General features: G+C 39.7%; 1 protein-coding gene across 2 annotated transcripts in view; it reads left to right on the forward strand.

The window, feature by feature from the left end:
* The window catches only part of PCCA (propionyl-CoA carboxylase subunit alpha), a 363,296-nt gene that overhangs the window by 95,798 nt on the left and 240,237 nt on the right, over positions 1–27,261 (forward strand). For both annotated transcript variants that reach the window (XM_047756486.1, XM_047756487.1), the window contains 2 exons: positions 6,882–7,013; positions 25,757–25,793. In XM_047756486.1, the coding sequence (XP_047612442.1) occupies positions 6,882–7,013; positions 25,757–25,793 (169 nt within the window). The remainder of the gene's footprint in view (positions 1–6,881; positions 7,014–25,756; positions 25,794–27,261) is intronic.

Raw genomic sequence — 27,261 nt, forward strand, 5'->3', positions numbered from 1 at the left:
GTCCTTAACCTTCAAAGTTAACCAGTTCTTTTTAGAACTTTCATTGTACAGTCATAGATTTAAACATATTTCATAGGTTTAAATTCTGTCGGAATCGTTAGTGAAGCTCAAGTTGCCCCTCTTTGGCCCGGGGGAGTTTGACGTTGGCTCATGGTCTTTCTGACTTGACCCTCATAATCTTTTACAGCTTCCGCGCTCTCTGATCTGACAAGATATTTGAGGCTCATGTTTTACATTTCTTGCTCCAGGCCTTTAATCAGCCATCTTTTTAAGATGCATTGGTCTGCTTTAATGGCATTTGGAGACCACAGTTGGGGTGGCAGGCATGGTCATTGCTGCTGCGGATCGTTGTTTCTAGGCCTTTTTAGTTTATGGGCCTAGGAAATAAAATATGTGTATTAACAGAGTTTTCACAGATGTTTCATGTTATATATGTTCATTGCAGGTACTGTATGTGTTACATTAACTCTATTATATTAATAGGATGTATAACATGTCAAATATTTTTAATATATATGTATATTTAGATTATAATGCTAACCCCAAGCCCAAGTAGGGTATCTATAAAACAAATTTAATATGTTGTATAGGGCAGAGCCTCCTTGCCTGCCCACTTGCATCTCTCACAGGCATCCTATCTTAATAAATCTACTTCTTGCCTAAGAAAAAAAGTCATATAGGTATTATATAATAAATATCTATATTACTAAAATATGTACTTTTTCTAATATGTGATATATAACAGTATGTCAAGCTATAAATAGAGCCTGTATTTTAAGTGAGATAAAAATATCTCCTGTGTTCATAGTGATACTTCCAATTAAAATTCAAGATGATAGAACTTTTACTTAACCTCTTCTTTGTTAACTTGTATCCTTATTTTTGCATATTTAGAATTCTGGTTTTCAGGGATGGGGAAATGATAACCCACCGCTGTGCTATGGGTTAGATCCCTGACCTGGAACTTCTGCATGCTGCAGGTGTGGTCATAAATAAATATCCTCAGCTCATACTTTATTTTCTTGACTATCTTAGTCAGTGGAGTACATTACTCTATTTTCTTTTGGTGTGAATTATTACTATCAAAGTCTGGTGGTAATATAAACTTCTTTTTGGCATAAGTCATATTTTTTTCCTATTTTTTCTTTTTCTTATTGCCAGAATGTATCATGGTGCTCGTTCATTCTGGGTTGAATCTTTCAGGCATGCTGTAATAAGTTTGATATGTATTTTCAATTTTAAGAATACTTGTATGAGTTATATATAATATTTGTATGAGTTATTTGAGTTAGTGTTGTGTGGTTTTTTTTTTTTTCTTTTAGCTTTCCCCCCTCAAAGAGTCCTTTTCTGTGTATGTTGGATGTTCTTTGTTTATCTTTAGTATTTGTCATTTTCTCTTGCATCTTTAAAAAAATCTTTATATTTTTAAAAAATTTCCTCCTTTGGGAGTTCCCATGGTGACACAGTGGTCATGAACCTGACTAGTATCCATGAGGATGCAGGTTTGATCCCTGGCCTTTCTCAGTGGGTTAGGGATCCGGCATTGCCATGAGCTGTGGTGTAGGTTGCAGATGCAGCTCTGATTTGACCCCTAGCCTGGAAACTTCCATATGCCGTGGTTGGAGCCCTATAATGCAAAAAAAAAAAAAATCCACCTTTGACTCTATTTCTTGTAAGGCATTATTTGTTGTTTTTTTTTGTTTTGTTTTGTTTTAATCGTGCTTTCCTTCTATTTTAGTCTTTATTTCCAAAATTATTTTCTTTTACATTTCTAATTTTATCTTTAGGTCTGTCACCGTATTTCTGAGCATTTCTAATTCTGATTTATCCTATTTCATATTTTCCTATTATTTTTAAATGTACTTGTTTTGAAATATTGGGTGACAGTTTGGTTTTTTTAATGGCTGCACCCGGGACATATGGAAATTCCCGGGCCAGGGATTGAATCTGAGCTGCAGCTGCCGCCTGGGCTTGCAGCTGTGGCAACACTGGATCCTTTAACCCACTGTGCCAGGCCAGGGATCAAACCCATGCTTCCTCAGCCACCTGAGCTGCTGCAGTCAGATTCTTATCCCACTGCTCCACAGTGGGAACACTGTAGGTGACTGTTTTGATTTGCTGTGTTAGCATGTCTTTCTGGCACTTTTTTTTTTCCTCCATGGATGTTATTCTAATCCTTATTTTCTTCTTGTAAAAACTGTATGGTATTTACCTTGACATTTTTATTTTGCTTAGTTTTATATGTGAAATTAGTTTTCCTCTGTGTTACTATTTAAAGAGCTGTATGTTTTTTAAAATAGGTGACACATGTCTAAGAAATTAAAATACTTGAACAGAGATAGCAGTTTATTCTGAGGTCTTGAAAAGATGAGTTAACCTTATAACTGCTGTTGTTTTTTTTTTATGCTCATTTTGTTATCAACGCATCCAGTGGGTAACCATTTTTATCTACTAATGTCTTTTGAGATAACTATATTAACTTTTGATAACTATATTAACTCACTGACTCAGTTGGTCTTCTCAGGTGCTAACTTCTCAGCACCAGTTCCGGAACTGGCCTTTTCTACCAGAAGTTCATTTTTCTTTTAGCAGGGAATAAAGATTAAAGTCCAGAATCTAGGTCCTTTGGGCAGTTTAGCAGTTTCCGCATGGCCCTGTCTCCTGTCTGTCTGACCCTGGTTTTATCGTTATCCAAGTAGAATTCTTTGTGAGCCTAAAGTGTCTACATTGAAAAAAATATCTGAATTCATAGGATAGCAATTTGCCAGCTGTCACGGTTTTTCTGAGAGTGAATTATATATCGGACATTTAAATTTTTACAGATGATGATTATTTCTATTCTTTATTTGCAATGTAAAGCCTATTATAAATTAAATCTCTATTTCCCGAACATACTGCTCAAACCCAACACTTTTTCCTGTTCTTCTATCAAAATTTGACCAGAGCCAGATTTCCTGCTATGGCGCAAGGGGATCAGCAGCTTCTCTGGAGCCTTGGGACAGAGGTTCAATCCCTGACCTGGCACAGTGGGTTAAGGCTCCAGCATTGCCACAGCTGTGGCATAGGTTGCAACTGCTGCTCGGATCTCATCGGTGGCCCAGGAACTCCATATGCCTCAGGGTGGCCAAAAAAGAAAAAAAAATTTGACCGGAGCTGTAAAAATCACAGAACTTAGAAAATGAAAGCAATCTTAGAGCAGTGATTTAAGCTTCCCGTAATGTCTTTCTTGTGTACCACTATTAAAGTGTTTTCCAATGATGATGAAAAATGCCACTTTTTTCATGATCTTTTTATAATTATCTGCATTCAAGTATTGTGTTTATCATTTATGGTAAATTAACAGGGTCTTTGGAAAGCACATTTTTTCGAAGTTAATATTATTGCTATCGTATGTCAGAGAGACATACTGGTGATTAAGGGAAATGGATAACAAAATATACAGGGTTAAGAGTACATAGAGTATTGAAAGGTTATTAGTGGATGCATTTTGGGCTAAATTCTAAATCACACACTTGTCTTTGGTCAAGAACTTAGGACTTTTGAAACATCACTTTGCAATTACCATTCTGTCCTATCCTTGCTTTTTTGGTCAAAGAATTATGGGAGTCAGGAGCTAGCATACTGCTTTCTCAATTTGCTTTAATTACATTTAAAGGCTTAAGCCAGGGAGTACTACCAAAACATAGATAAAAGGGAAGTTAGTCCATTGAAACATCTGTTTGAGTAGTTACTCAGTGTACTGGCTATATTTCTTTGTGTTGGTTGGAAAAAGAATAGTCACTGAATGCTTGATGTGAGCTTTTTTTTTTTCCTTTTTTTTTGTAATTTTGCATTTTGGGGTGAGTAGTTTTCCTCAAATTAAAATGCATGGAAAAAGTCTGGTTAATCAGTGGTTCCTGGCTGTTGGGCTCTTGTTAATCAGAAGTTTTACTGTATAATCATAATGTGTTGTGGATGTTCTCATTTATGTTATTTCTTCAGCTCTTTGTGTGGGTATTCTGATTACTTGATTACATTGCCTTGTCATAGTGGTATTTAAAACAGCATTTACTTATGCTGTAAAAGTTCTTCCATCCTAGCAAGTAAGTGAGAATATGGAAAGACAGTTCTTCCCATATTCAATTGAAACACGATTGCTCCCTCTTGACTTAGGGTTTACTGAGTTGTAGGTTTGGGATAGAGACGTGAGTATGGTGGTTGCTCTGCTCCAAGACGACTAGCTTATCCAGCTAGAGACATAGCGTATTTGGAGATGTGGTCCTACTACCGCTTTCTCCTCTTAGAGAACAGGTCCATTTTTGTATGTGCTTTACATTTTGAGGGTTTCCAGTAAAATTTTTTCTTTTTTAAGACAATAAGTTTCTATTAAAACTATATGCAGTTCCCATTGTGGCTCAGTGGGTTAAGAACCTGACATAGCATCCATGAGGATGTGGGTTCAAGCCCTGGTCTTGCTCAGTGGGTTAAAATTCTGGCACAGTGTAGGTTGCAGATGAGGCTTAGATCCAGTTTTGCTGTGGCTGTGGTGTGGGTTCCAGCTCTGATTCCACCCCTAGTCTGGAAACTTCCATGTGCCACAGGCGCAGCCACAAACAAACAAAAACCGAAACACTATACAAGGAGTTCCCACTATGGTGCAGCAGATTAAGGATCAGCATTGTTTCTATGATGGTGCAGGTTCAATTCCTGGCCCTGGTGCTGTGGGTTAAGGATCCAGTGTTGCCACAGATGTAGTGCCGGTCATATCTGTGGCTCGGAATCGACCCTTGCCTCAGCAACTTCCATATGCTGCAGGTGAGGCCAAAAAAAGAAACAAAGACACAAACAAAAACTATACACATTTGATGGAGAGGTACTTTATGAGCATCTTATGGCTGAAAGAGGCTTTTTATCTAGCATTCTTTTATTTTTAATACTGATAATCATTGCTATTTGGGTTCCTGTTGTAGATTTTGGGGTCCCATGAACCTATCTTTCTTACCATTCTAGGGTTCTCTTTTTAGCAGGACTTCGGGATAGGGGACAAGAACTAACGGTTGGCACTCAGCTTGGTGTTTTACATGATTATTCTATTCAGTCCTTCAATCAAGCTAGCAAGGTAGTTATTATCCCTGTTGTCACATAAAGAAAAGGAGGCTTTAAACTCAGAATCTAAAATTCCCCCTCTCTCTTGCTTTTGGGAAGGAGGGAGAGTGTACATCTTGTGTTTAAAGGCATTGGCTTTTCTATACTTTTTTTTTTTTTTTGGCTTTTCTAGGGCCACACCTGTGGCATAGGGAGATTCCCAGGCTAGGGGTCTAATTGGAGCTGTAGCCGTCAGACTATGCCACGGCCACAGCAACTCGGGATCCTAGCCTTGTCTGCGACCTACACCACAGCTCACGGCAACGCCAGATCCTTAAACCACTGAGTGAGGCCAGGGATTGAACCCGCAACCTCATGGTTCCAAGTTGGATTTGTTAACCACTGAGCCACGACGGGACCTCTGGCTTTTCTATACATTTTATCTGAATGGTTTCATGTATAATTTTTAATTCCCTCTTGTATTTGATGCATTTAAAAATCCATACCTCAGCCTGGACTTCTCTTCTAACCTCTAGACCCCTCTGTCTCCAGAACACAGGTACCCAGCTATCCCACAGGCATCTCAGCTGGGCATGTCTAAAGTTGAAATCATCATATCATCTCCCAAATATTTATCTCCTCATAGGTTCCCTTTGTTGATTCCCTGTTCTGCTTCCTCCTCCTGCTCTGGGTGGGTTTAATCCTCTTTACCCATAATGGCTGAGAGCAGTCCAAGTGGCACACTGCAGTAGCTACTCTGGATAATATTCTTATCAGAAGAATGAAGCTCCTTTCCGAAGCCAAGAGCCCTTTCAGGCAACAATGCCAGTAGATAGAATATGAGACGTAAAATACATGATTTATTCTTTATACTGACCCTGACCAAAGGTCGTGGGAGAATCAACAGTTAGGCACCTTACTCTGATGATACCCTGCACACAGTCTGATTTTTCCTTTTTCATAGTTCACCTCTTCACCTAATGACCTCATCCTTAGCCTCAGCAAACCCTCTCCCTCACTTGTCTAGGCCGCACCCATGGTGGCTCTAACCACACTGTGCTTTGCTCTGTCCTTCTCTAGCATTCATTAGCATTGTCTTTGTTATTATAGCATAAACACAGAGAGGTGGGCCCATTGCTGGGGAACTAAATGTGCTTTATAACAACGTAGTTTTTACTGAAACCAGAACTCTACCTGGTAAATTCCCACTGTGTTTTCTGCTCATTTCTTATAGTCCCAAGGTTGTAAACATTCCATACCTTATTTTGTCTACTTCCCAGAGATCCTGGGATCTGATTCATGCTCCTTTGAAGTAGTGGAATTCTGTGATTTTTATCCATGTTGTTCCCTACTTTTAGCTCAAAGCCTGGCACAGAGCTGGTGTTCACTGAAAATGGATATTTGTGTTAAATGAGACGCTGTGCTGGAGAGTATTGAGGATACAAAGATTTTATAAGTTTATTTTAAAGGTGAACGAACTTAACTGTTTAGATTGATGTCAGATTATCAAATAGAACCACACCACCATGGAGGTTGCTTTTCCAAAGAATGCTGTTAATTTCAAGGAGGAGTTCTTCATTACTTTTAGTTATTTTTCTTTGGCCTGACTTTGTTTCATGTATCTTTGTGCACATGTATTATGTGCAATAGAGTATTATGTACTATAATGTATTGGCTCAAATGCTTGCTTTGAAGTTGTTTTTGGTCTGTGAGTAACTAGTAGATACACATACGGGTTTTTCTTTTTATGAAATGGTGACTCTATATCAAGCACTGTAATGTTTTCATTAAAAATTTTTACTTGTATTTCTCCACAGGCAGCAGAAGGTGTCATTTTCATTGGACCTGATGCACATGCTATTCAGGCCATGGGTGACAAGATCGAAAGCAAATTATTGGCTAAGAAAGCAAAAGTGAACACAATTCCTGGCTTTGATGGAGTGGTCAAGGTGAGAAACTCTTTTACTCTCATCATTATTGTACATGTCCTGAAGTCAAACATTAGTCAAAAGTGTGAGATAAAATTCAATTAATGCTTTTTAAAATATACATGTGTAGGTTAAAAAAAATCATTGTTGTTTACACTTGAGTTATTTTGAATGGCAGAAAAGAACAAGAAGCCGCTTAAGCATTATATTTAATGATCAGTATTGAGTTTTACTTTCAGGAGAAAAAGCTTGGTGATATAAAGATGTGCTTTTAGATCTGGCTTTCTTTTAATGGCGATTTTATTTAACATGTGAAAACATTATGATGTTCTCTGTATCTTTAGGGTGAGCTTCTGTCCATATGCATAAAATATAAATTGTGCAAGTAAGAGTTTCTCTTATAGCTCAGAGGTAAAGAACCCGACTAGTACCCATGAGGATGTGGGTTCGAAAGGCATTGCCGTGAGCTGTGGTATAGGTTGCAGATGTGGCTCGGATCCGCATTGCTGTGGCTACAGTGTAGGCTGGTGCCTTCAGGTCCAATTCGACCCCTAGCCTGGGAACTTCCATATGCTGTGGGCGCGACCTTATAAAAACAAACAAAAAAAAAAGTGGAAATATATAAATATAAGCATGATGGAGAGTGGTCCTGCTGTGTGTCCCTGTAGAGCCCAAGCATAACTCCTCAGCCAGCAAGCAGCTTCTAAGGAAGAAATGCAGAAACTGGAGAGTGAGCCTCAGACCCCTCTCTACGCTCCTCCCCACCGCCATGGCAAAATTATTCCTTTTTTTTTTTCCTCATTAGAAAAGAGTTCCTATGTAAACTTTAACCTTGTGATTTGAGTTAGTCTTTAAGAGCTCTTCATCTCAGTGTTCTGATTGTTGCTTTCCGGGCTGGGCAATTGTGCTGGACGATTTCATGTATTACAGCATAGCTTGGCCCCTGGTTAAGTAAGTATCTTCAGCTTCTTGCTCATGTTTATCTTAATATGTATTCATCCATTTTTTTTTCCCCTCTCTTTTTCCAACCTTTTTTTTTTTTTTTTTGCTTGTACCCATGGCATGTGGAAGTTCCCAGGCCAGGGATTGAACCCACGCCACAGCGGTGACCAGACCCACAGCAATAACAGTGCCAGATCCTTAACCCGCTGAGCCACAAGAGAATTCCTTCCTCTTCGAGTCTTCCCCTTATGCTCCAGATGTACCCTTTACAGCCTTCACGGACTGGTCTTCACTGATTATCTCTTCTCCTGTGGCTTAATATTCTCCTTGTCTTTTAGCACCTTTTCATGATCACTGCTATTAAAAATACTCAAAGGGAAGTTCCCGTTGTGGCTCAGCGGGTTAAGAAACTGGGCTCATGTCCATGAGGCTGCAGGTTTGATCCCTGGCCTCTCTCAGTGGGTTGAGGATCCCACGTTGCTGTGGTTGTGGCGTAGGCTGGTGGCTACAGCTCCGATTCGACCCCTAGCCTGGAAACCTCCATATGCCGCGAGAGCGGCCCAAGAAAATGGCAAAAAGACAAAAAAAGACCAAAAAAAACAACCCACTAAAAAACCTCCCCCCAACAACTCTTTAAGTCAAAAATGTACTGATCCCTGAGCTAAGGGGGAAGCTCATGATGGTAAAAGATACTCATGATCCCTCACGTCCTGGTGCTTCCTGTTTAGTCGGAAAGAAATGTGTGCCTCCTCTTCGGAGAGCACACTGACCTTTTGTCACTCACAGCTGCCTCCTGAGTTCTCTTTCCTTTCACAGCCAAAGGTCCTCGAAGAATTGCCTGTACTTGCTGTCCCTTTACGCTTTTCACTTTACCTTTCATCTGCATCTGTCTGGCCTCTTTCCTCATCCCCACTCAAGTTTCTCCCGCCAAAGGCTGCCGGTGGCTCTCCCGCACATAAAATCCTCTAAGTTTTAATTCTGGTCTTATCTCAGGCTTGTCAGAGCATTTGAGTCTCTCGGTTCCTCTTTCCTTCGTGAAATACTCACTTCTGGCACATGGCAAAATTCTAGTTTTGCTTTTGTGTATTTGGCTTGTTTAAAGGCTGCCACTTAGTTTTCATGCTGATCGGTCTTGCTATGTCTGTCCCTTAAATGCTGGCTTTATTCTGGGTTCTGTGGAAGACATTTTCTCTTACTGTACAAACTCATTCTAAGCAATCTTACTTATTTTTCTGACTTCAAATCTCAAACCTGCATATCTGTTCTTAGACCTTCACATCCAGGTGCCTCTTACACAGCTCTGCCGGATGTGTTTGGGCACCAAGAGGAGCAAGTTGAAAGGCTGAATTATGGTTTTCTCTCTGGCCAGGGGTTGGTATTCTGTGGCACCATGTACTCCTGTTTTTGTAAATAAAGTTTTGCTAGAACACAGCTCTTCCTTTAGGTATTGTCTGTGGCTGCTTTCCCATTCTAATGGCTGAGTTGAGTACTTGCTCAAAGACCTCATGGCCCACAAAGCCTGAAATATTTACCACCTGGCCTCTTCAGAAGGTTTGCTGACTCCTGCTGTAAACTTTCTTTCCTCCCTGAGAAAGAGCTGCCATTTTCGGCACCGTTTTATAAGCTAGAAACCTAAGTCATTCTTGATAAGTACTGCTACAAAGAATTCGTTGAAATATCTTTTCTGATTTATACTTTTTTTTTTTTCCCAACTCCATGTTCCAGCTAACATTATGTAATCTGGATTACTTCATCAACCTTCTAATTGCTTTCCTTATAGCCAGTCTTGCTACCGTCCAATTAATTTTCAACACTACAGCTTGAGCAATGTTTTAAAAATCTAGATTTTGGAGTTCCTGCTGTGGCGCAGTGGCTTAAGGATCTGGTGTTGTCTCTGCAGTGACTTGGATTTGATCCCTAGCCTGGCACAGTGGGTTAAGGATCCAGCGTTGCCTCAGCTGTGGCGTGGGTCACAATGGTGGCTTGGATTTGATTCCTGGCCCGAGAACTTTCTTATGCCGCGGGTTCGCCCTCCCCCCATCCAATTCCAGATTTAATCATATACCTGCGTTTAAAAATTGATGACCATCTACCCATTTAAATCCTTTAAATGGCTGGCTTTTGTTTATCTTTTCAAACTGATACTGTGCCAGCTTACCCTGTGCAGTAGATGTACCAGCCATATATGATGTCTTTCATATTTTTGAAACATTTATTCTTAACTCTGGCCTATGTGTGTTGATTCTGCTTCAGTCTTCACTCCTGATCGTCTTGTACGCCTTGTTTAGGTCTTGGCTTAAACATACATTTCTCACGGAGGCATTCCTTGGCTGTCAGCGTTAGATTAGATCCTCTGTTCTATTTTTCCTTAATACTTTGACCTTCATTTGTCACATTTAGAATCATTCATGGAGTGCTCTTGTGGTGCAGCTGGTTAAAGACCCGGCATTCTCACTCGCACAACTGGGATCACTGTTGTGGCCCAGGTTTGATCCCTGGCCTGGGAACTTCCACAGGCCAAATAAATGAATAAATAAAATCACCCGTTTGTTCATTTTTTCAGTATATTTAGCAAGTACTTACTACCTGTCCAACATTGATTGAAGTGCTATGGATAGAGTAGTGATCAAAATAGACAAAAACTATTTCTGCCTTCATTGAGTTTATGCTATAGAAGAAGGAAACAAATAATAAACAGAACATAAGAAACAGAAGAAATATACGATAGAGAATAGGAAAGGGAATGCTTGAGGGTGGGGTCTATTCACAAATTAATAAGGTTTAGCAAACCAAAGCGGTGACGGGGAAGTCATGTGGCTATTGGCAGAACAAGGCACACTCGGCAGAAACAGTGAACAAGTAGTGCAAAGGTGTTGGGGTTAAAGAGTACCTATTGTTGGAGTTCCCATTGTGGCTCAGTGGTTAATGAATCTGACTAGGAACCATGAGGTTGTGGGTTCGATCCCTGGCCTTACTCAGTGGGATAAGGATCCGGTGTTGCCGTGAGCTGTGGTGTAGGTTGCAGATGCGGCTCGGATCCTGTGTTGCTATGGCTCTGGCGTAGGCTGGTAGCTACAGTTCCGATTCGACCCCTAGCCTGGGAATCTCCATATGCTGTGGGGGTGGCCCAAGAAATGGCAAAAAGACAAAAAAAAAGTACCTATTGTTGAATAAATAATAAGGAATCAAGGGAGACGTAAGTCAGAGATGAGGTAATAGAGGTGAGGTGTGTAGCAGGGAGTTCAGATTTCATAGGGCCTCATGCCCATTTTTTTTTTTTTTTTCCTGTTCATTTTATGGACACTCCTGTGGCATATGGAAGTTCTTGGCCAGGGATTGAATCAGAGCTGCAGCTGCAGTCTATTCCACGGCCACATCGGATCTGAGCCACATCTGCAACCTGTGCTGCAGCTTGCGGCAACTCTGGATCCTTAACCCACTGAGCAAGGCCAGGGATGGAACCTGCATCCTCACAGAGACAACATAGGATCCTTAACCCACTGAACCATAGTGGGAACTTCCCTTTTGCCCATTTTAATGATGGGTTAAATATCAACTTCTGGATTGTAAGCTCCTTGCTGGCAAAGATTGTTTTTTACTATATCAGTTGCACATGGTGCCTGGTACATAGTCAGTACTCAATAAATATTTGTTGGAGTAATGTTCTAGGAGATTCATTTATATGTAAATGTACACACACACACACATATATAATCATTTAGTGCAATTTACTAGACATGCCAGTAGAGAGGAACACATAACTAAAAACCAAAAGAAAAAAGTAAAACAGACGGTAGAAATAGATCCACATGTACTCTAGATATTGAAGTTAGGTGAAAAGACTTTTAAATAACTATGACTAATGTGTTCAAGAAATTTGAGAAAAGTGTGGAAAAAATAAGTAAGTGTATAAAGAATTTCACCAGAGAGTTTGAATCTATGAGAAAATGAAATAAGAATTCGATAACTGCAAATATATAAAAATAAGGGCTTTAGATAGGTTTAACAGTAAACTAAGCAGAATATAGGACCCATGTTATAGCATGTATGAGTATTTCATTCTTTTTTGGTGGCTGAATAATATTCCATTTTATTGTTTTTGTTTGTTTGTTTTTTAAATCCATTCATCAGTTAGTGGACATTTGAGTTATTTCTGTCTTTTGGTGATTGTGAATAGTGCTGCTATGAACATTTGAGTGCAAGTATTTGTCTGTTTTAATTTCTTTTGGGTGTACTCCCAGGAGTAGAATTGCTGGGATATTTCATAATTCTGTACTGAACTTTTTAAGGAACTGCCAGGCACCTAAGCCTTTGTGTAACGCGCTCCTCTTCAGTTTGCATAGAACTTGTCATCTGCTTCTCTTAAGAGTATTGCAGAAGGTGATGGCAATGTCAGTGCCTTAATTAGGTCACATTGTATGTCAAAGGTGGTGGATTATCTTTGCATTCAGTTACATTAATAGGGCAAAGTAATTGTGTGTCACTTCCGTAATTGTTTCATTATGAAAGGCTTGATTTTAAGAACTAGAAAACAGATTCTAAGTGCTGCTCAATGCAGAAAGCAGCCATATTGAAGAAACCCACATGGCAGTGAACTGCAGACAGCTTCTGAGGGGCTGAGTGAGCGTAATCTCCGTCTGAGATCCAGCGAAATGATGGGGCTCTCAGTTATACAGACGCAAGGAGGTAAATTCTGCCAGCCACCTGAATAGCTTGGGTTTGTCCCCACTTGGGCCTCCAAATGAGAATGCCGTGTGGCCCATATTTTGATTGCTGACTTGAAAGACTCTGAGCCAAGTATGACAAGTCTTCTTTTAGGCTGTCAGCTACTGGGTTTTAGTCCTTCTTTACATTGTCATGTTAGAGAGTTTGGGTAGTGGTTTGGGTCAGTCTTTATGTACCTTGATCTATTCAGCCCCAATATTTCTGCCGGTATAATTGTATTTTTTTTCCTAATAAGAAATTTGGTCTTCAGTTTGGGCTTGATTTAATCACAAGGGCAGTAATAAGTCAGAGTCCAAATTAATTCTGTCTTGATGGTGAATAGCAGAGTCCTCAGGAGTTCAAGGAAGAGGTCATCAGGAGAGCTTTTGTCCTGAGAATTCTATTTGTATTGTCTTTCTTAGGAAGTCAGTGGGTATAGAGTCTCAGGGAGGAAGGAATGTTCCTTGAATAAAGATCCAAAGGTGACAGTTGGGAGTTGGGATATGGGAAACGTGAAGAATATTAGACATGCTCATTATCTGAGTACTTTGTTGACCTCGAGGGAGCCTTTGTGTAGCAGCGACGAGGTTTAAGATTGATAGTGTGGGAGTTCCCGTCATGGTGCAGTGGTTAACGAATCCGACTAGGAACCATGAGGTTGCGGGTTCGGTCCCTGCCCTTGCTCAGTGGGTTAACCATCCGGCGTTGCTGTGAGCTGTGGTGTAGGTTGCAGATGCGGCTCGGATCCCGCGTTGCTGTGGCTCTGGCGTAGGCCGGTGGCTACAGCTCCGATCAGACCCCTAGCCTGGGAACCTCCATATGCCGCAGGAGCGGCCCAAGAAATAGCAAAAAGACAAAAAAAAAAAAGATTGCTAGTGTACCACTGGTATTGATATGTAATAATTAGTGAAATTTCTCCTTTTCAGTTGCGGGTAAAATGGGAAGTGGGTACTTGATTTGCTTTTGGAACATCGCCTATTATATTTTTTTCCTTCATTTTCTTGACTAATACAGAACAATTGTTTACTCACTGTCACTTCTGGTTACAGTATCTGCAGGTGTCTTTATCCAAAGACTGATATTAATTTCTGGAGTGTGAGCATCTAGTTTTATCTGTAAGAGGGCATTAGTTTATTCTGGGTCTTATTCTGCTTTTGTTTTGAGGTTCCTTCAAAACGTATAGCATGCAGTTGAAGATCTGACAGTGCGGCTATTTCCCATCCAGTTTCTCTTTATAAAATTTCCCATTTGGGGGAGTGTCCATTGTGGCTCACTGGAAACGAATCTGACTTGGATTCACGAGGATCCAGGTTCAGTCCCTGGCCTCGATCAGTGGATTAAGGATCCAGTGTTGCTGTGAGCTGTGGTGTAGGTCACAGACGCGGCTCAGATCTGGTGTTGCTGTGGCTCTGGTGTAGGCTGGCAGCTGCAGCTCCGATTGGACCCCTAGCCTGCAAACCTCCATGTGATGTGGGCACAGCCCTAAAAAAAAAAAAAAAAAAAAATTCCCATCTTTGGTTTAATGCTGCTCACAAAACGTGAGGAGAGAGCTGGGATCACAGCTGCTTCAGGGTCTCCTCTTAGAATCCTGTCTAAAGGTATTAAAGAGCCCATCTCTGTAGTCCCTAATGGACTTAGCCTTTCTTTGCCAGCAACTGGACTGGATAGAGTCCTAATTTCACAGGAAAGATTTTGGTGGTGGCTCTCCCGGGACCATGTCCATCTTTTACTGTTCTTCTAAACCTCTCTAGTTTCCTGTGTGATTGAGGTGTCAGGTCACTCTCAGGGGCTTCCTCTTCTCCCCTTTAATCTACCTGAGCTTCTTGCTAGCAGTATAAACCAACTGATACAGATATGGGGACCCTAGTATTCTATACATTCCTGGAATACTCTCAATTTCTCTGTATATTTCTTAAAAACTTTTTTTTTTTATTAAAGTGTAGTTGATTTACAGTGCAAATTCCTTTTCTTTTTTCCTTTGCTTTTTAGGGCCGCACCTGTGGCATATGGAAGTTCCCTGGCTAGGGGTGGAATAAGAGCTGCAGCTGCTGGTCTACACCACAGCCACAGCAATGTGGGAACCAAGCCGCATCTTTGACCTACACCACAGCAAGGCTGGATCCTTAACCCACTCAGTGAGGCCAGGAATTGAACCTGCATCCTCATGGATACTAGTTGGGTTTGTTACCACTGAGCCACAATGGAAACTCCCTTTTTTTTGTGTTTGGCCGAGCTTGTGGCATGTGGAAGTTCCCGGGCTAGAACCCATGCATGCCACAACAAAAACAATGCTGGATCCTTAACCACTAGGCCACTAGGGAACTTCTCTACATTTATTATAGAAAGAGTTTATTAAATTCTGAATTATTCTTGGTGAAATTATGCCATCTAGAAAGATAAGAACATGAATTTGAGTTACAGATTTAATACATTCGCAAATTTGCCCAGCTCACAGCACAGACAGCCTGAGACAGACCTGAGTATGAGCATATTATAATGGCACATCAGATACGTTGTTTATACCTGTCATGTCTAGGGCCCCCAACCCGACGGTTGGCCCTCTCTTAATTGCAGCCTGACGATGTGCAGTGCTTTGGTGCTTTGAGATTTGGAGATGTGATCTCTTTCAGATGCAGACCTGGTGTCCAGGCAAATCTTGTCTTATCTGAATACCTTTAAAACCGGAACTCACTGGCTTCTGGAGCCTACATGAAGATGAACCTATAGATCCTTTGCTTGTCTTCTTCTATATGAACTTTGTCTTATGGACTTATTATTATTTTTTTAATTTTTAATAAGTAGAATATAGTTGATTTACAATATGTCAGTTTCTGCTATAGCGGAGTGTCTTATAAACGTAGAACCAGAAAACGGTGAGGCTGTTTTGGAGTGCTCCCTAATGTGAGACTTTTCTCACCATTGTGGTTGGGAGACCCTTGAGTGGGGGGCTCAGTGGGCAACTTCAAGAACGCTGCAGTTTTTTAATCTAGGATCTTGAACTGATCTCAGTGGAACCTCCAAGATTGCCTCAAAGTGGTGGTATCTTTTATTATAGTAGGTAATAAACTTGGTTTTGCTTGTCTTTTCAGGGAGGCTGCATTTGACAGTCTGCATTTGAATTTCCAACCTCTGTTAATTTGGAAAATTTGGAAAAACAGATTGTTCAAGAAAGTAAATCTGCTTATCTGTTCAATGTTGTTTCCTTGTATGCTCTAGATGATTTTCAAGATCCTATTACACTCTCGAATAATGATACATTCTCATTATCTGTGTTAACTTTGACTAATGGTATACATTTCCTAACACCTATTGTCTGAATTAATTTGTTAAGGTGGAGTTGAACCTGTAGGGTATAGTTTTCAGATAAATATTTAAAATTAATTTTAAGGAATGCCCTTTTGTTTCTCTGATAAATTCTAATACTAGTCTTATTTCTAGTTTGCTTTTCATTGTTTTCCAATATAAGAGGCTGTACATATTTTTTCCTTTAAATTTGGTTTAGATTTCGTATGTAGTAACTCCACATTCATTTGGAACTACATACTTTTCACATTTTGTAGTTTAAATCTCTTAGGTAAAAGATTGCTTGTGATGGTATCTATGCAGATAGAGGTTTGCTGATGCAGATAAATAGTGTGAATATTTGGAATACCTTTAGGTTTTAGCAACTGTGTTAGCAATACTTTTACATTGGAAGAATGTATGTGCTAATTATAGATAATTCTATCCTTTTAAAATCTGTAGGTTTTTTTTTTTTTTTTCATTAGTCTGTGATATTTTTAAGGCAGTTCTTTTTCTTGGTGACTATATTATCTTCTACCTTTTTTCTCCAAGTACTTGAGTAAGTTAATGTGTTTCAGTTTGTTAACTTTTCTCCTTAAAACGATTGTTCCTCTTCATTTGAATATTTTGAATGTTATTTGGAGGTTCTATGGAAATGGTTTAGAACATTGTGTGCGTTACTTAAGGAGTCTCCTGGGATGGTTTCCTTTTGTTCTTGAGTCACCCCTTTCATTAGAGAGAAGCTAATGTTGTTTTAAAGTGTAATTTAAAGTAGTCAAGTATTCAAGCAGTATTTCAAGTAGTCATCTGGTATCAAGTATTTGCCTTTCACTTTATTCAGTATCTTGTTAATTTGATCTCAGGAACTTGAGGGCAGAGTGAAGAGTGTTCATCTGGAGCTGTTAGAAAACAGGGTTGGAATCCTAGCCCACTTTTTTTTTTTTTTTAAAGCAAAAAATAAGCCACAGACCCTGATTTCTAAGAGCTTCCAGTCCCCTTAGGGTACGAGTAGACAGTAATGTAATACATTTTAATAATGCCAGGCTCAGAGTGCACGGGGCACTTAACCTAATTTGAAGGCGTCATGGTGGAACTTCAGTGGCAGTGATGTTGAGGTGATGCCTAAAGTCTGAGTAGTAGTGAGTTTGCTAAAAAGTGAGGGTAGTGAGGGAGGCACAGCATTACAGTCAGTGGAAGGGTCTTGTAAAAGCTTGGAGCTGGAAGATCAGGGGAGTTTTAGAAAACCACAACTATGCAGTGTGAGAGCCTGAAGGAAGAGAGAGCTGGAGAGAAAATTAGGATCCAGATGTGTACGGCCTCGAGTGCTGAGCACCTGGGTTTGCAGGTTATTTTTGTGGCTTTGGGAACTTCTGAATGGTTTCATGCAGAAGAGTTAACATGATAAAAATTATGGCATCAGAAAACTTATTTTGATTTGTGCTGTGGAAAATAGATTGGAGCAGCGCAAAACTTGAGGTTGGTGAGCAAATTAGAATGCTCTTCCTTTAGTCCAGGCAAGAAATAATAGGAGCCTAAAATAAGGTATTGGAATGGAGCAGAGTAGATGGTGTGGAGCAACAGTAGAAGGTGAATCTGTAACATGACACGAGCTGTTGGATGTCAGGTATGAAGCCGAGGGAGAAGTCAACAGTGAGGAAATTGCTGCCTTTGGTTCTAATACCGACCAGTTTACTGGAAATTTTATTGAACTTCTCTGAGTTTCTCTTGTTCTTTAAGAGAAAGCAGTGATATTTATATCTCAGAGCAAAATATGATAATGTATTTGAATGAGGTTTATAAATTATGCACTATAGGTTTAAAGTAGTAATTGTTCTTATTACCTAATTAGCCAGATTTTAAAAGCCACACTTTTGCTTTAGCAGAAAGGGCCAAATAACATCAACAACAACAAAAACTAGTGTGGGAGTTCCCGTCGTGGCCCAGTGGTTAACGAATCCGACTAGGAACCATGAGGTTGCGGGTTCGATCCCTGCCCTTGCTCAGTGGGTTAACAATCCGGCGTTGCCGTGAGCTGTGGTGTAGGTCACAGACGCGGCTCAGATCCCGCATTGCTGTGGCTCTGGCATAGGCCAGTGGCTACAGCTCTGATTCAACCCCTAGCCTGGCAACCTCCATATGCTGCGGGAGCGGCCCAAAGAAATAGCAAAAAAGACCAAAAAAAAAAAAACCAAAACAAAAAACTAGTGTGAAGGGAATTATTTAAAAAAGCAAAAACCAAAAAAATTGAAAGACTCTGTCCAAGTAATTAAAAAGTACAGTATTAGACATCAGTGTTCTTGTCCTCTGCTAAACCAAGAATAGCTTTCCTGATTATGTTTCTCAAAGGCTGATTATGTTTCACACATATATATGGCTGGAGAGTTACGATCTGATTGAAAATGATTTGTGGTTTAGATGCAGTGTTATCACCAGGAACAGTAAGATATTGCTAAGGAAAAAAAAAAATCTTTTCTTAAAATGTAATTTGGAAACAAATTAAAATGTGCAACATGAGAAAAAAAATATTTTTGGCTGCACGCCCAGCATGTGGAAGTTTGGGGCCAGGGATTGAACCTGCATCACAGCAGTGACCCCGAGCCACTGCAGTAACAACACCAGATCCTTAACCCCACTCTGTCACCAAGGAACTCCCCAAAGGCTTTGTATTTTTTAAAACAGTCCATTATGTTTATTATGTAATTTTAGATTTGAAGATATATTAAATAGAAAGAGTCTTCTGTTTGACTAGGAGTTATCTGGAAAATGCAATCAACTGGAACCAGTATCCTGAACGGAGGATTGCTTTTCTTTGTATTTGAATGCAGAATAGCTTGAAGATGTTTTTTTGTGTATAGAGATTTTACCCATAATATCTTGAAGTCATGATTTTTTTTTTTTCGAAGTCCATCACTGATTTGTTCTAGAACTGAGGAAGTAAACTCTTAAGTAGCTTCCCATTCAGATGAATTGCAGGACTTTTCATCCTGTGAGTATAGAATTCGGGGTTGATAAGTGGGCTGTGCGTAGCAAGTGAGAAAGGAGAGGTGTGGTCTGCATCATGGCTGATGGATTCAGTATTGGACACTAGCACAGCACTGTAGAAATCAATTGGGTGTTTAGTGTCAGGGAGAACTATTGGAATTTGCCTTTGTTTTATTTTATGTATGTATGTATGTATGTATTTATTTATTTTGTCTTTTTAGGGCCACACCTGCAGCATATGAAAGTTCCCAGGCTAGAGGTCTAATCGGAGCTGTAGCCACCAGCCTACACCACAGCCACAGCGTCTCAGGATCCAAGCCGCATCTGTGACCTACACCACAGCTCACAGCAATGCCAGATCCTTAACCCACTGAGCAAGGCCAGGGATTGAACCTCACTTTCTCATGGGTCCTAGTTGGGTTCATTACCACTGAGCCACAGCGGGAACTCCCCTGTTTGTTTTAGATTCTTTTCCCCTTCCCTGCCCAAGACAAACCCTGATCACCATCTGTCAAGAGTACACAGATCATTTGATCTGATGAAACGCACTGCAGACACAAGTGCACTTTTTTTGCAGGACTGTAGTGCCCTGTTTTAGGTCTGTGCCTTACAGGTTTAGAGGATGAGTGATGACCACAGGATATGACAGCCAAGGCCAGGCAGGAAAGGAACACACTTGATAGTTTGGAGGTGAGGGCTACCCATTTTATCACAGATTCCAAGCTTAACTGAGTGCTTACTATCTGCCTGACTCTGTTCTAGTGTGTTTCAGCTGTTACTAATTTCATCTTCTTAATAACCCTGTGAGATGGTTTTTTATGTCCGTCTTATAGATGAGGAAACCTAATTCCATAGAGGCATTCTGGTAGGTAACCTGTTGACTGGCACTGAGCTGGCATGGGAGCCCACGCTTTTGGGCTCCAATGCCTGTGTTCTTAGATGCTGGGCTTTGCTGCCACACAGGTGGGTGCTATAGACCCTCATTAAGAGATAAATTTGGAGTTCCCATTGTGGCTCAGCAGTTTAAGGACCTGACATAGTCTCTGTGAGCATGGGTCTGATCCTGGGCGTTGCTCAGTGGGTTAAGGATCTGGTGTGGCTGTGGCATGGGCCACAGCTGCAGTTCCAATTCGACTCCTTATGCTGCAGGTGCGGCCCTAAAAAGAAAAAAAAAAAAGAAGAAATGTGGGCAAACATTGCAGTTGGTTTTGTCCAGCGTCAACAATATTTAATCAGAATATTAAAATGAAGTAAAATCCAAGCCTGTCTGGTTCTTGAGCCCCTCCTCCAAACTAGCATGTGCTGCTTCCTTGCTCTGTATCACTTAGACTCATGAATTTGAACAAACCGCTACATCTCCTTGCATGTGAGTTTACTCACCTGTAACCTTGATGCTCCTGAGATGAGTAGTGCTGCTGGCACTGGAGTACGTCACTTGGAAGGTTGTCTTATCCCAACAGACTATTTCTGTGGAAGCTGATGGATCGTTGTTTATTCATTCAGCAAGTAAGGCATTGATTGAGTTGGTTGTGCCCAGCTTTGGGGATTCAGTAGAGGGCAAGTGAGAGCTGGTCGTTGCTCTCGGAGAGATGAAGTGGGTCTGAGGCTGTCATAATTGAAGGCTGGAGTGTCAAGTGATTACGCAGCCGTGGCGCCTAACCCAGCATAGGTGACATAGGGTGGAAAGGCTTTCCAAAGAAACCAGCAGTCAGGTGAAATTGGAAGTATGCACCCCTTAGTTTAAGAGAAAGTGGTAATTTTTCTCTCACCTAGACTGCTGCTTCCCAGTTAGACTTTCAAGTTCCTCTCACCTCACTCTAAAGTATTCATTTGTTCACTCATTCATTCTGTGTTATACTCAACAACTGTTTCTTGAATGTGCCAGGCCTTGTTCTGGACATTTAAAATATATCCCAGACAGATTTCTGCGTTTTAATGTGGTCCAGGGGTGGAGGGGTTGACAGTACACCAAGTCATCCTAAGTAAATTATAAGCTAAACTTCTTCAAAAGGCAGCCAGAACGAGGCCCCTCGTTTCCTTGCTCTTAGGCTGAAGTTCATTCTTCTTTTTATTTTAAGTTTTAAACTTTTATTGAAATATAGTTGAGTTACAATGACGTTCATTCTTTTTAATGTGGCCTGTGAGGTCTTGCTTAACTCTTCTGTGGGCTCCCTCTTCAGGCCTCAGCCACCCGGACTGCTCCACCATGATTTCATTCCCTAGGTCTCTTTGCAAAGTCACTGCATCTGAGAAGTTTCCTGGAAGCCTGTTTGTGAATTAGAGGTCCCCTGGTGTCATGGGCCATCTCAACATCTGCATCACGCGTGTCGATAATGATTTCGTAGCGTCGTGCGGTCGTATTTAAGGTCTGACTTTTCCTCTAGACTGTAAATTGCATGAGGGCTGGGATGGGGCTTCTCTTGTTCCCTCTTGTGTCTTCAGGGCCTAGTATGTGGCGAATAGTGAGAAAAGTGATGAGTTGGCTTGGTGAAAGGAGGTGCAAGAGAAGGGAGTTTCTGGCCGAGCTGAGGAGGCATGTGAAGGCTGGGGGGGGGGGCGGCCCTGGTGGGGGCTGAGTGTTGCGCCAAGGGGGCTGGGGCTGACCCCAGTGGCAGAGAGACAGGATCAAATTTTGAAACCAACGGAAAGAGTTTAAATTTGGTTCTAAGGCAACGGGATATCGTGACAACTTTAAGTAGAATTTGGGAATACTGTTTGGTTTTAATATAGTACCCTGGAAATGGCTAATTAGATAATTTGAATAACACCTTCAAGTGTGGGCCATTGAATTTTTAAACTATAAAGGGAGTATGAAATTTGTATCTTTATGGTAAAAAATGTTCAGTGTGTGCCTAAGAATATGCAATGAAAAGTAAAAGTTCCCCCTTTTCTCCAACTCTTGGTCCTGTTTTTGAGCAGTAACTCAAGCTGAGCTTTTCTTTCATGTCTGTATGTAAGTTTTTATGAGCACTCATATGTTTTTTCTGTTTTGTTTTGTTTTTGGCTTCAGAAGTTCCTGGACCAGGGATCAAACCCATGGCACAGCAGTAACCAGAGCCACAGCAGTGACAATGCTAGATCCTTAATCCACTGAGCCACCAGGGAACTCCCATGTTTTTCTGCTTTAATGTAGATAATGTAGGTAAAAATGCCTTAATCTACGACTTTGTCCCCCCCCCATAGTGTGTCCTATATTTTGCAGATCTTTAGTGTGTAAGAGTTATCTTCCTAAAACCTAAATCATTCTCCTGCTTAGAGCCAAGGCGTTTGGAACCCTGCACAGAATCCCCTCTGGCCCTGTCGCAAAGGCCATGCCTTCCATTTGTACTTCTTCCTGTCCTTTCCTGCCACTTGCTCACTGTGCTCCCGTACCTTTCTACTCTCGAGGGTCGGTATATGTTGTTCCTTTTGTCTAGAATTCTTTCTTAGTTTTCCCATGGTGCCTGGCTATTGTTACCTTCAGGTTTTAGTTTAAATTTTACTTTGGAAGGATGTTCTCTGAGCAGTCTGTCTAAAACAGGTTCTCCCTCTTATTTTCTCCCTCAGTACTTTTTGTTTTCATTGTAACATTTAGTTCAATTCTCAGTTGATTTGTTTACTTTTTTGCTTCTCTTTAAGGTCCCTGAGGGCAAAAAACTATTTCACGTAGTATTGATTGCCCGGTAAATATTTACTGAATTAATGCATAAATGGACAAGAACATATGAATTACTCTTTTCAAGGGTTATGTAATAAACCATTTTGTTCTGTGTACCATTTATGGTACCATTTCCTTCATGAAGGCCTTTTAAATTGTTTTCCAGATTTTCTTTTCTTATCAAAACACCACCAACAAATTGAAAATAATAAATGACTTTGTGTATCTCTCTTTGTGCGTGCGTGTGAGTATATCTTTAGGATAGCATCCCCAAAATGAAATTTCTGGGTGGAAAGAGGTATGTCCTCAAACTCCTGATAGATAACGGATGATTTCCTTTTGAAGAGGTTGCACCATTTTATAGCACACGAGCTTTTCGCTCGCAGGTCATAGTTCCTGGCTCTTGTCAGCCTTTGGTGGATGAAAAGTGGTGTCTCATTGTTTTGCTTTGTATGTCGGTAATTATGACGAATGTTGAACATGTTTTATGTTAGCCTTTTCAATTTCCTTTTATGTAGACTTTTTTTTTTTTTTTTTTGCCACACCTATGGCATATGAAAGTTCCCAGGGCAGGGATCAAATCTGAGCTGCAGCTGCAGAATCTGTACCACAGCTGTGGCAATGCCAGATCCTTGACCCACTGCACTGGGCCAGGGATCAAACCTGTGCCTCAGCAACAATCCAAGCTGCAGCAAAGAAAACGCCAGATCCTTAACCAGCTCCGCCACAATGGGAACTCCTATAAACTTCCTATTTAATCCTCTGCTGTTTTTTCCTGGTGATTGTTGGTCTTTTTCTTAGTGACTCAATTTTTTTTTTTTTAAACTACAATTTTTCTTTCTTTCTTTTTTTTTCATTTATAGCCTTACGGTATAATTAATTGTGTGATGTGTCAGTGCCATTGAATTTGAGCTATGCAGGGCTCTTTATCTCTTTAAAAGTTACTTTATATGGCCTCATAATAAAATTAAATGTGCTGAAAGAACATATTGGAGCTAGATGTATTTAATAGCTTGTTGAACTGATGATAGTTTTTTAGTGTCTAGTACATAGTATGTCCACAATAAAATATTTGGGGGTGAATGAATGACAGGTGGAAATTAATTTTTAGGACAGGTTGATTTTACTTGGAAGTTTATTTACTAGAATTTGTTTCATAGCAAGAAAACTTAAGCATACTGGTGAGTTAGGGTTGTTCTGCCGCAGTTTATAGATGTGTTGGATTTGTGGCAGCTGAAGAAGTTTTAGAAGTTTTGCTTTGTGTAAACATGTACCTCTCTTCATCCACACACACACATCCGAAATATGTACACATGTATACATGTTAAAATAATACTAATGCACTGACATTTGCCTGTTAGTTCTCTCAAGATAATGAACCTTTTAGACAGCAGGGTTTTTTTCTCTCTGAATATCTTTTCAAATATACTATTACACTTTTGAAAGAAAAGACATGTTAAAAGTTTCCTTCTAGGCCCCTTGTAACCCAGCCTCCGAAGCCAGCACTCTTCCTGTATTTTGTTCGCGGGGCACTAATTGTCCGCATTTGGCAGGTTTAACACTTCCTGACAGAGAGGCTATTAAGGGGAAGTATTCTCCAATAACTGTCACTGGCTTGAACAAAGAACCTTCAAACTCAATGTGTGGAAACCACTAACATTCTTAAATGACCCTTTTCATGGATTTTTATCCCTTTAAGCTAAAATTTGGAGAATGTAGGGTCAGCAAAAACAGCAAGGTGTAATAAAGCAGTAAACCTTGATTTTCTTGGAGGGAGGGTGGGTAGAGTGGCAAGTATAGATTTATCTCTGACTTGAAAACAATTGTTATTTGGAAAATCTCATTAGCAGATGTGACTGCTTGGAGTAAAAAAAAAAAAAAAGACTTAAAACTGATGTCGCTTTCAGAATCGCTTTGAACTTAACAAGCACCTATTTGTGGAGCAGACTGGCTAATGAAAGGAAATTAAATTTTTCTGACAACTTCCCCTGCCAACCTCCTTATTCAGGGGATGTTATTAGGTACTGAAGACTTTTAAGGAAGATTGTTTTTTTTTTTCTTTTTTTTTTTTTGGTAGTACATGAATGAACCAGTCATAAACATCCCCCACCCCCCATTTTGGGGGAGGATTCTGACATGGTTATTCTATATTTTTAAAGTATTAGCTTAAAAGCTTAAAAAATGCCAGCCTTTGCTTTGATATTTTTAAGTTATTTCCTCAAAATTCAGGCTTTCTTACCAGCTAGTGGTTTCAAAACATTACTGTCATTTCTTATGATAGTTTAGGTTATGTCACTGAATTATTTAAAAAATTAAATTTACTAGGAGGCTTGGATTTAATAACTTTCCAGCTTTCTCTTTACTGTTATATGGTGGAGACGTGTCAGGAGTGTCCCGTGCTGGGCTTAAAAGGTGAGAGTTAATGATTGATAGAATGGTTTAGACTTAAGGGAAGTTTTCATCCATTCAGTGGAATTGGTTGATATTTAGCAACAACTGATCCTTACATTCATAAACTCTTACCTTGTAAGTTTTAGCATGTGTTTTCTTTCCTTGGCTTTTTGAAGCTTTCCCTCCACTAGATGGTTAACTGAGTTTATGGTTTTAATTTATGTTAATCATATATAACTGGTGAAGATGAACTATGTACCAAAAAAGGATGAAATGAAAAATAAAAGAGGAAAAGTAGTGGAGGTTACTCAAGGAGTCCTTTGGAGGAACAATTGGCAATTCCTATAGATACTGTAAATTTACTTTTTTATTTTTAGCTAATCTGTTGAGCTCCTCCCAAACAATAGAGAATCAACTCCCCCTGCTGACAGAAGCAAGGAAAACATGACATATAAATATCAGAGACAAGCTGTCTGTGGACAAGCTTTAATGATCTGATTTATGATTCAGTATTGATTGTAAACATCTAAATTCTGCCATTAAATTCCAGCCACTGCACCAAATCATTGGGCAATTCTGGTAGTGCTTCCTGCCAGCTCATTTCAGACTGCTTTGAGTTTCTTAATATAACAATGATGAGGTAGGTAGAATTTCCATTCCACTTATGGTATTAATTTTACATTTCTCTGAATGAAAAGAGTTAGAAGGTTGTAAAATTGAACATGAAATGAATCGGAGGAGACAGTAGTGCAATATATGACTGCCCTAAAGACATTGTGCATTGGCTGATGGGATTAATGTTGGGTCTCATTTCCTGCTTTTACAGGATGCAGATGAAGCTGTCAGAATTGCAAGGGAAATTGGTAAGATCTTAAATTAACTTTGGTAGAGTTTTTCTGTCTTTTAGCAGATACGGTTGAGTAAATATGTAATGCGTAATTCCCATAGAGCAAATAATACTTTAATAGTTTTCAGTGTCTGATGACTTGTTTTTCATGGAAGAATGTAGCAGCTGAATTACTATATTCTGTTATCAAAGTGAACTTTAAAGAGTAATTGGACCTTAATTGTAGCTCTTTTGTGAGATGAAATCACTGGCTAATTAAAAGAAGGAATTGTCTTAAGAGCTCTTGAGATTGGATGTAATGCAAATTTATAGGTATGTAGTTGAAGGCAGCTTACTGAAGTTAAGGACGTGTGATTAAAATGAAGATATCATATTTGACACGGCTCTTCAAGTTTTTTTAACTTTTCCCAAGAATGTGAGAAGTTAGAACAGAATATTCTAAAATGGAGTAAAAGGTAAACTGAAGGACATTTTAATGACTGTTTTACTTGCCTTTTTTCAATGTAATTGTTCTGGGGCAGTGCTTCCCATCTTTTTATTTTCAAAAATATTCTTGGCACTCTTGACATCTATTGTATTTTCAGTACCTGCTAATTAAGAAAATGCATGAGGGCAGGCATACTGTTACCATGGATTAGTAATGCTATTAAATAATTTTACAGTTTTATTAATTAGTATTTACATTTAACAGAGATTTGTAGGTATGTGTATGAGAGAAATTAGATAATGCTTGGTAGTTGGAGATTCACAACATCTTAGCCAACCTTTTCATCATCCCACATTGATTCCTTTAGTCCTGTTTTCTCATTATGATTGATTATTTAGAATTATTTTATTCCTTTAGAAAGCATTTGATTTGGCTGATTGATTGATGTAGGTCCTGGACTTAAGATCGGCCCCTAGAAAATCTTAGTTTATTTGACTATAACGTCTCTTCAATTAATCATTTCTTCAGACCCAACAACAGTTTCAGCAGCATTTCCATACTTCATGGGAGGATTTGCTAGGTTGCTGAATAAGTTGGACTATGGAACTGATTTGTGGTTTATGTCTTTAAGAAAAATTACAAGCTTGTCTCTGTGGTTTGAAATCCCTGGCATCCCTCATAGCCTAAGAGGTTATAAACCTGCTGACTTTTGAGGAGGCTTTCCTAAGATCATTTTATTCTGTTGTATACATGTATGTGTCAAAAGTCATCTTTCTAGTTCTAGTTTAGATATAGTTATTATCTATATAATAGGACATAATAATAATACTATTGTCACAATAGTATCTACATAAAAAGGACAGAATATTTGGAGGAATTTAGAGAAGTAAGGGATTAGAAGAAGATCTTGAATTACATTGGAGTGTCACAATTCGAGTTATGCATCCTCAGCTCTTGAGAATTCCCTTTGTATAAATGGCAGATTGCTCTGCTTGCTCTTTCATGTCTTGTCTTCTACTTAAAAAAAAAAAAAATCCGTGACCTTCAAAATAACCAG

The sequence above is a fragment of the Phacochoerus africanus genome, chromosome 13 (assembly GCF_016906955.1).
Source record: "Phacochoerus africanus isolate WHEZ1 chromosome 13, ROS_Pafr_v1, whole genome shotgun sequence".
Lineage (NCBI taxonomy): Eukaryota > Metazoa > Chordata > Mammalia > Artiodactyla > Suidae > Phacochoerus > Phacochoerus africanus.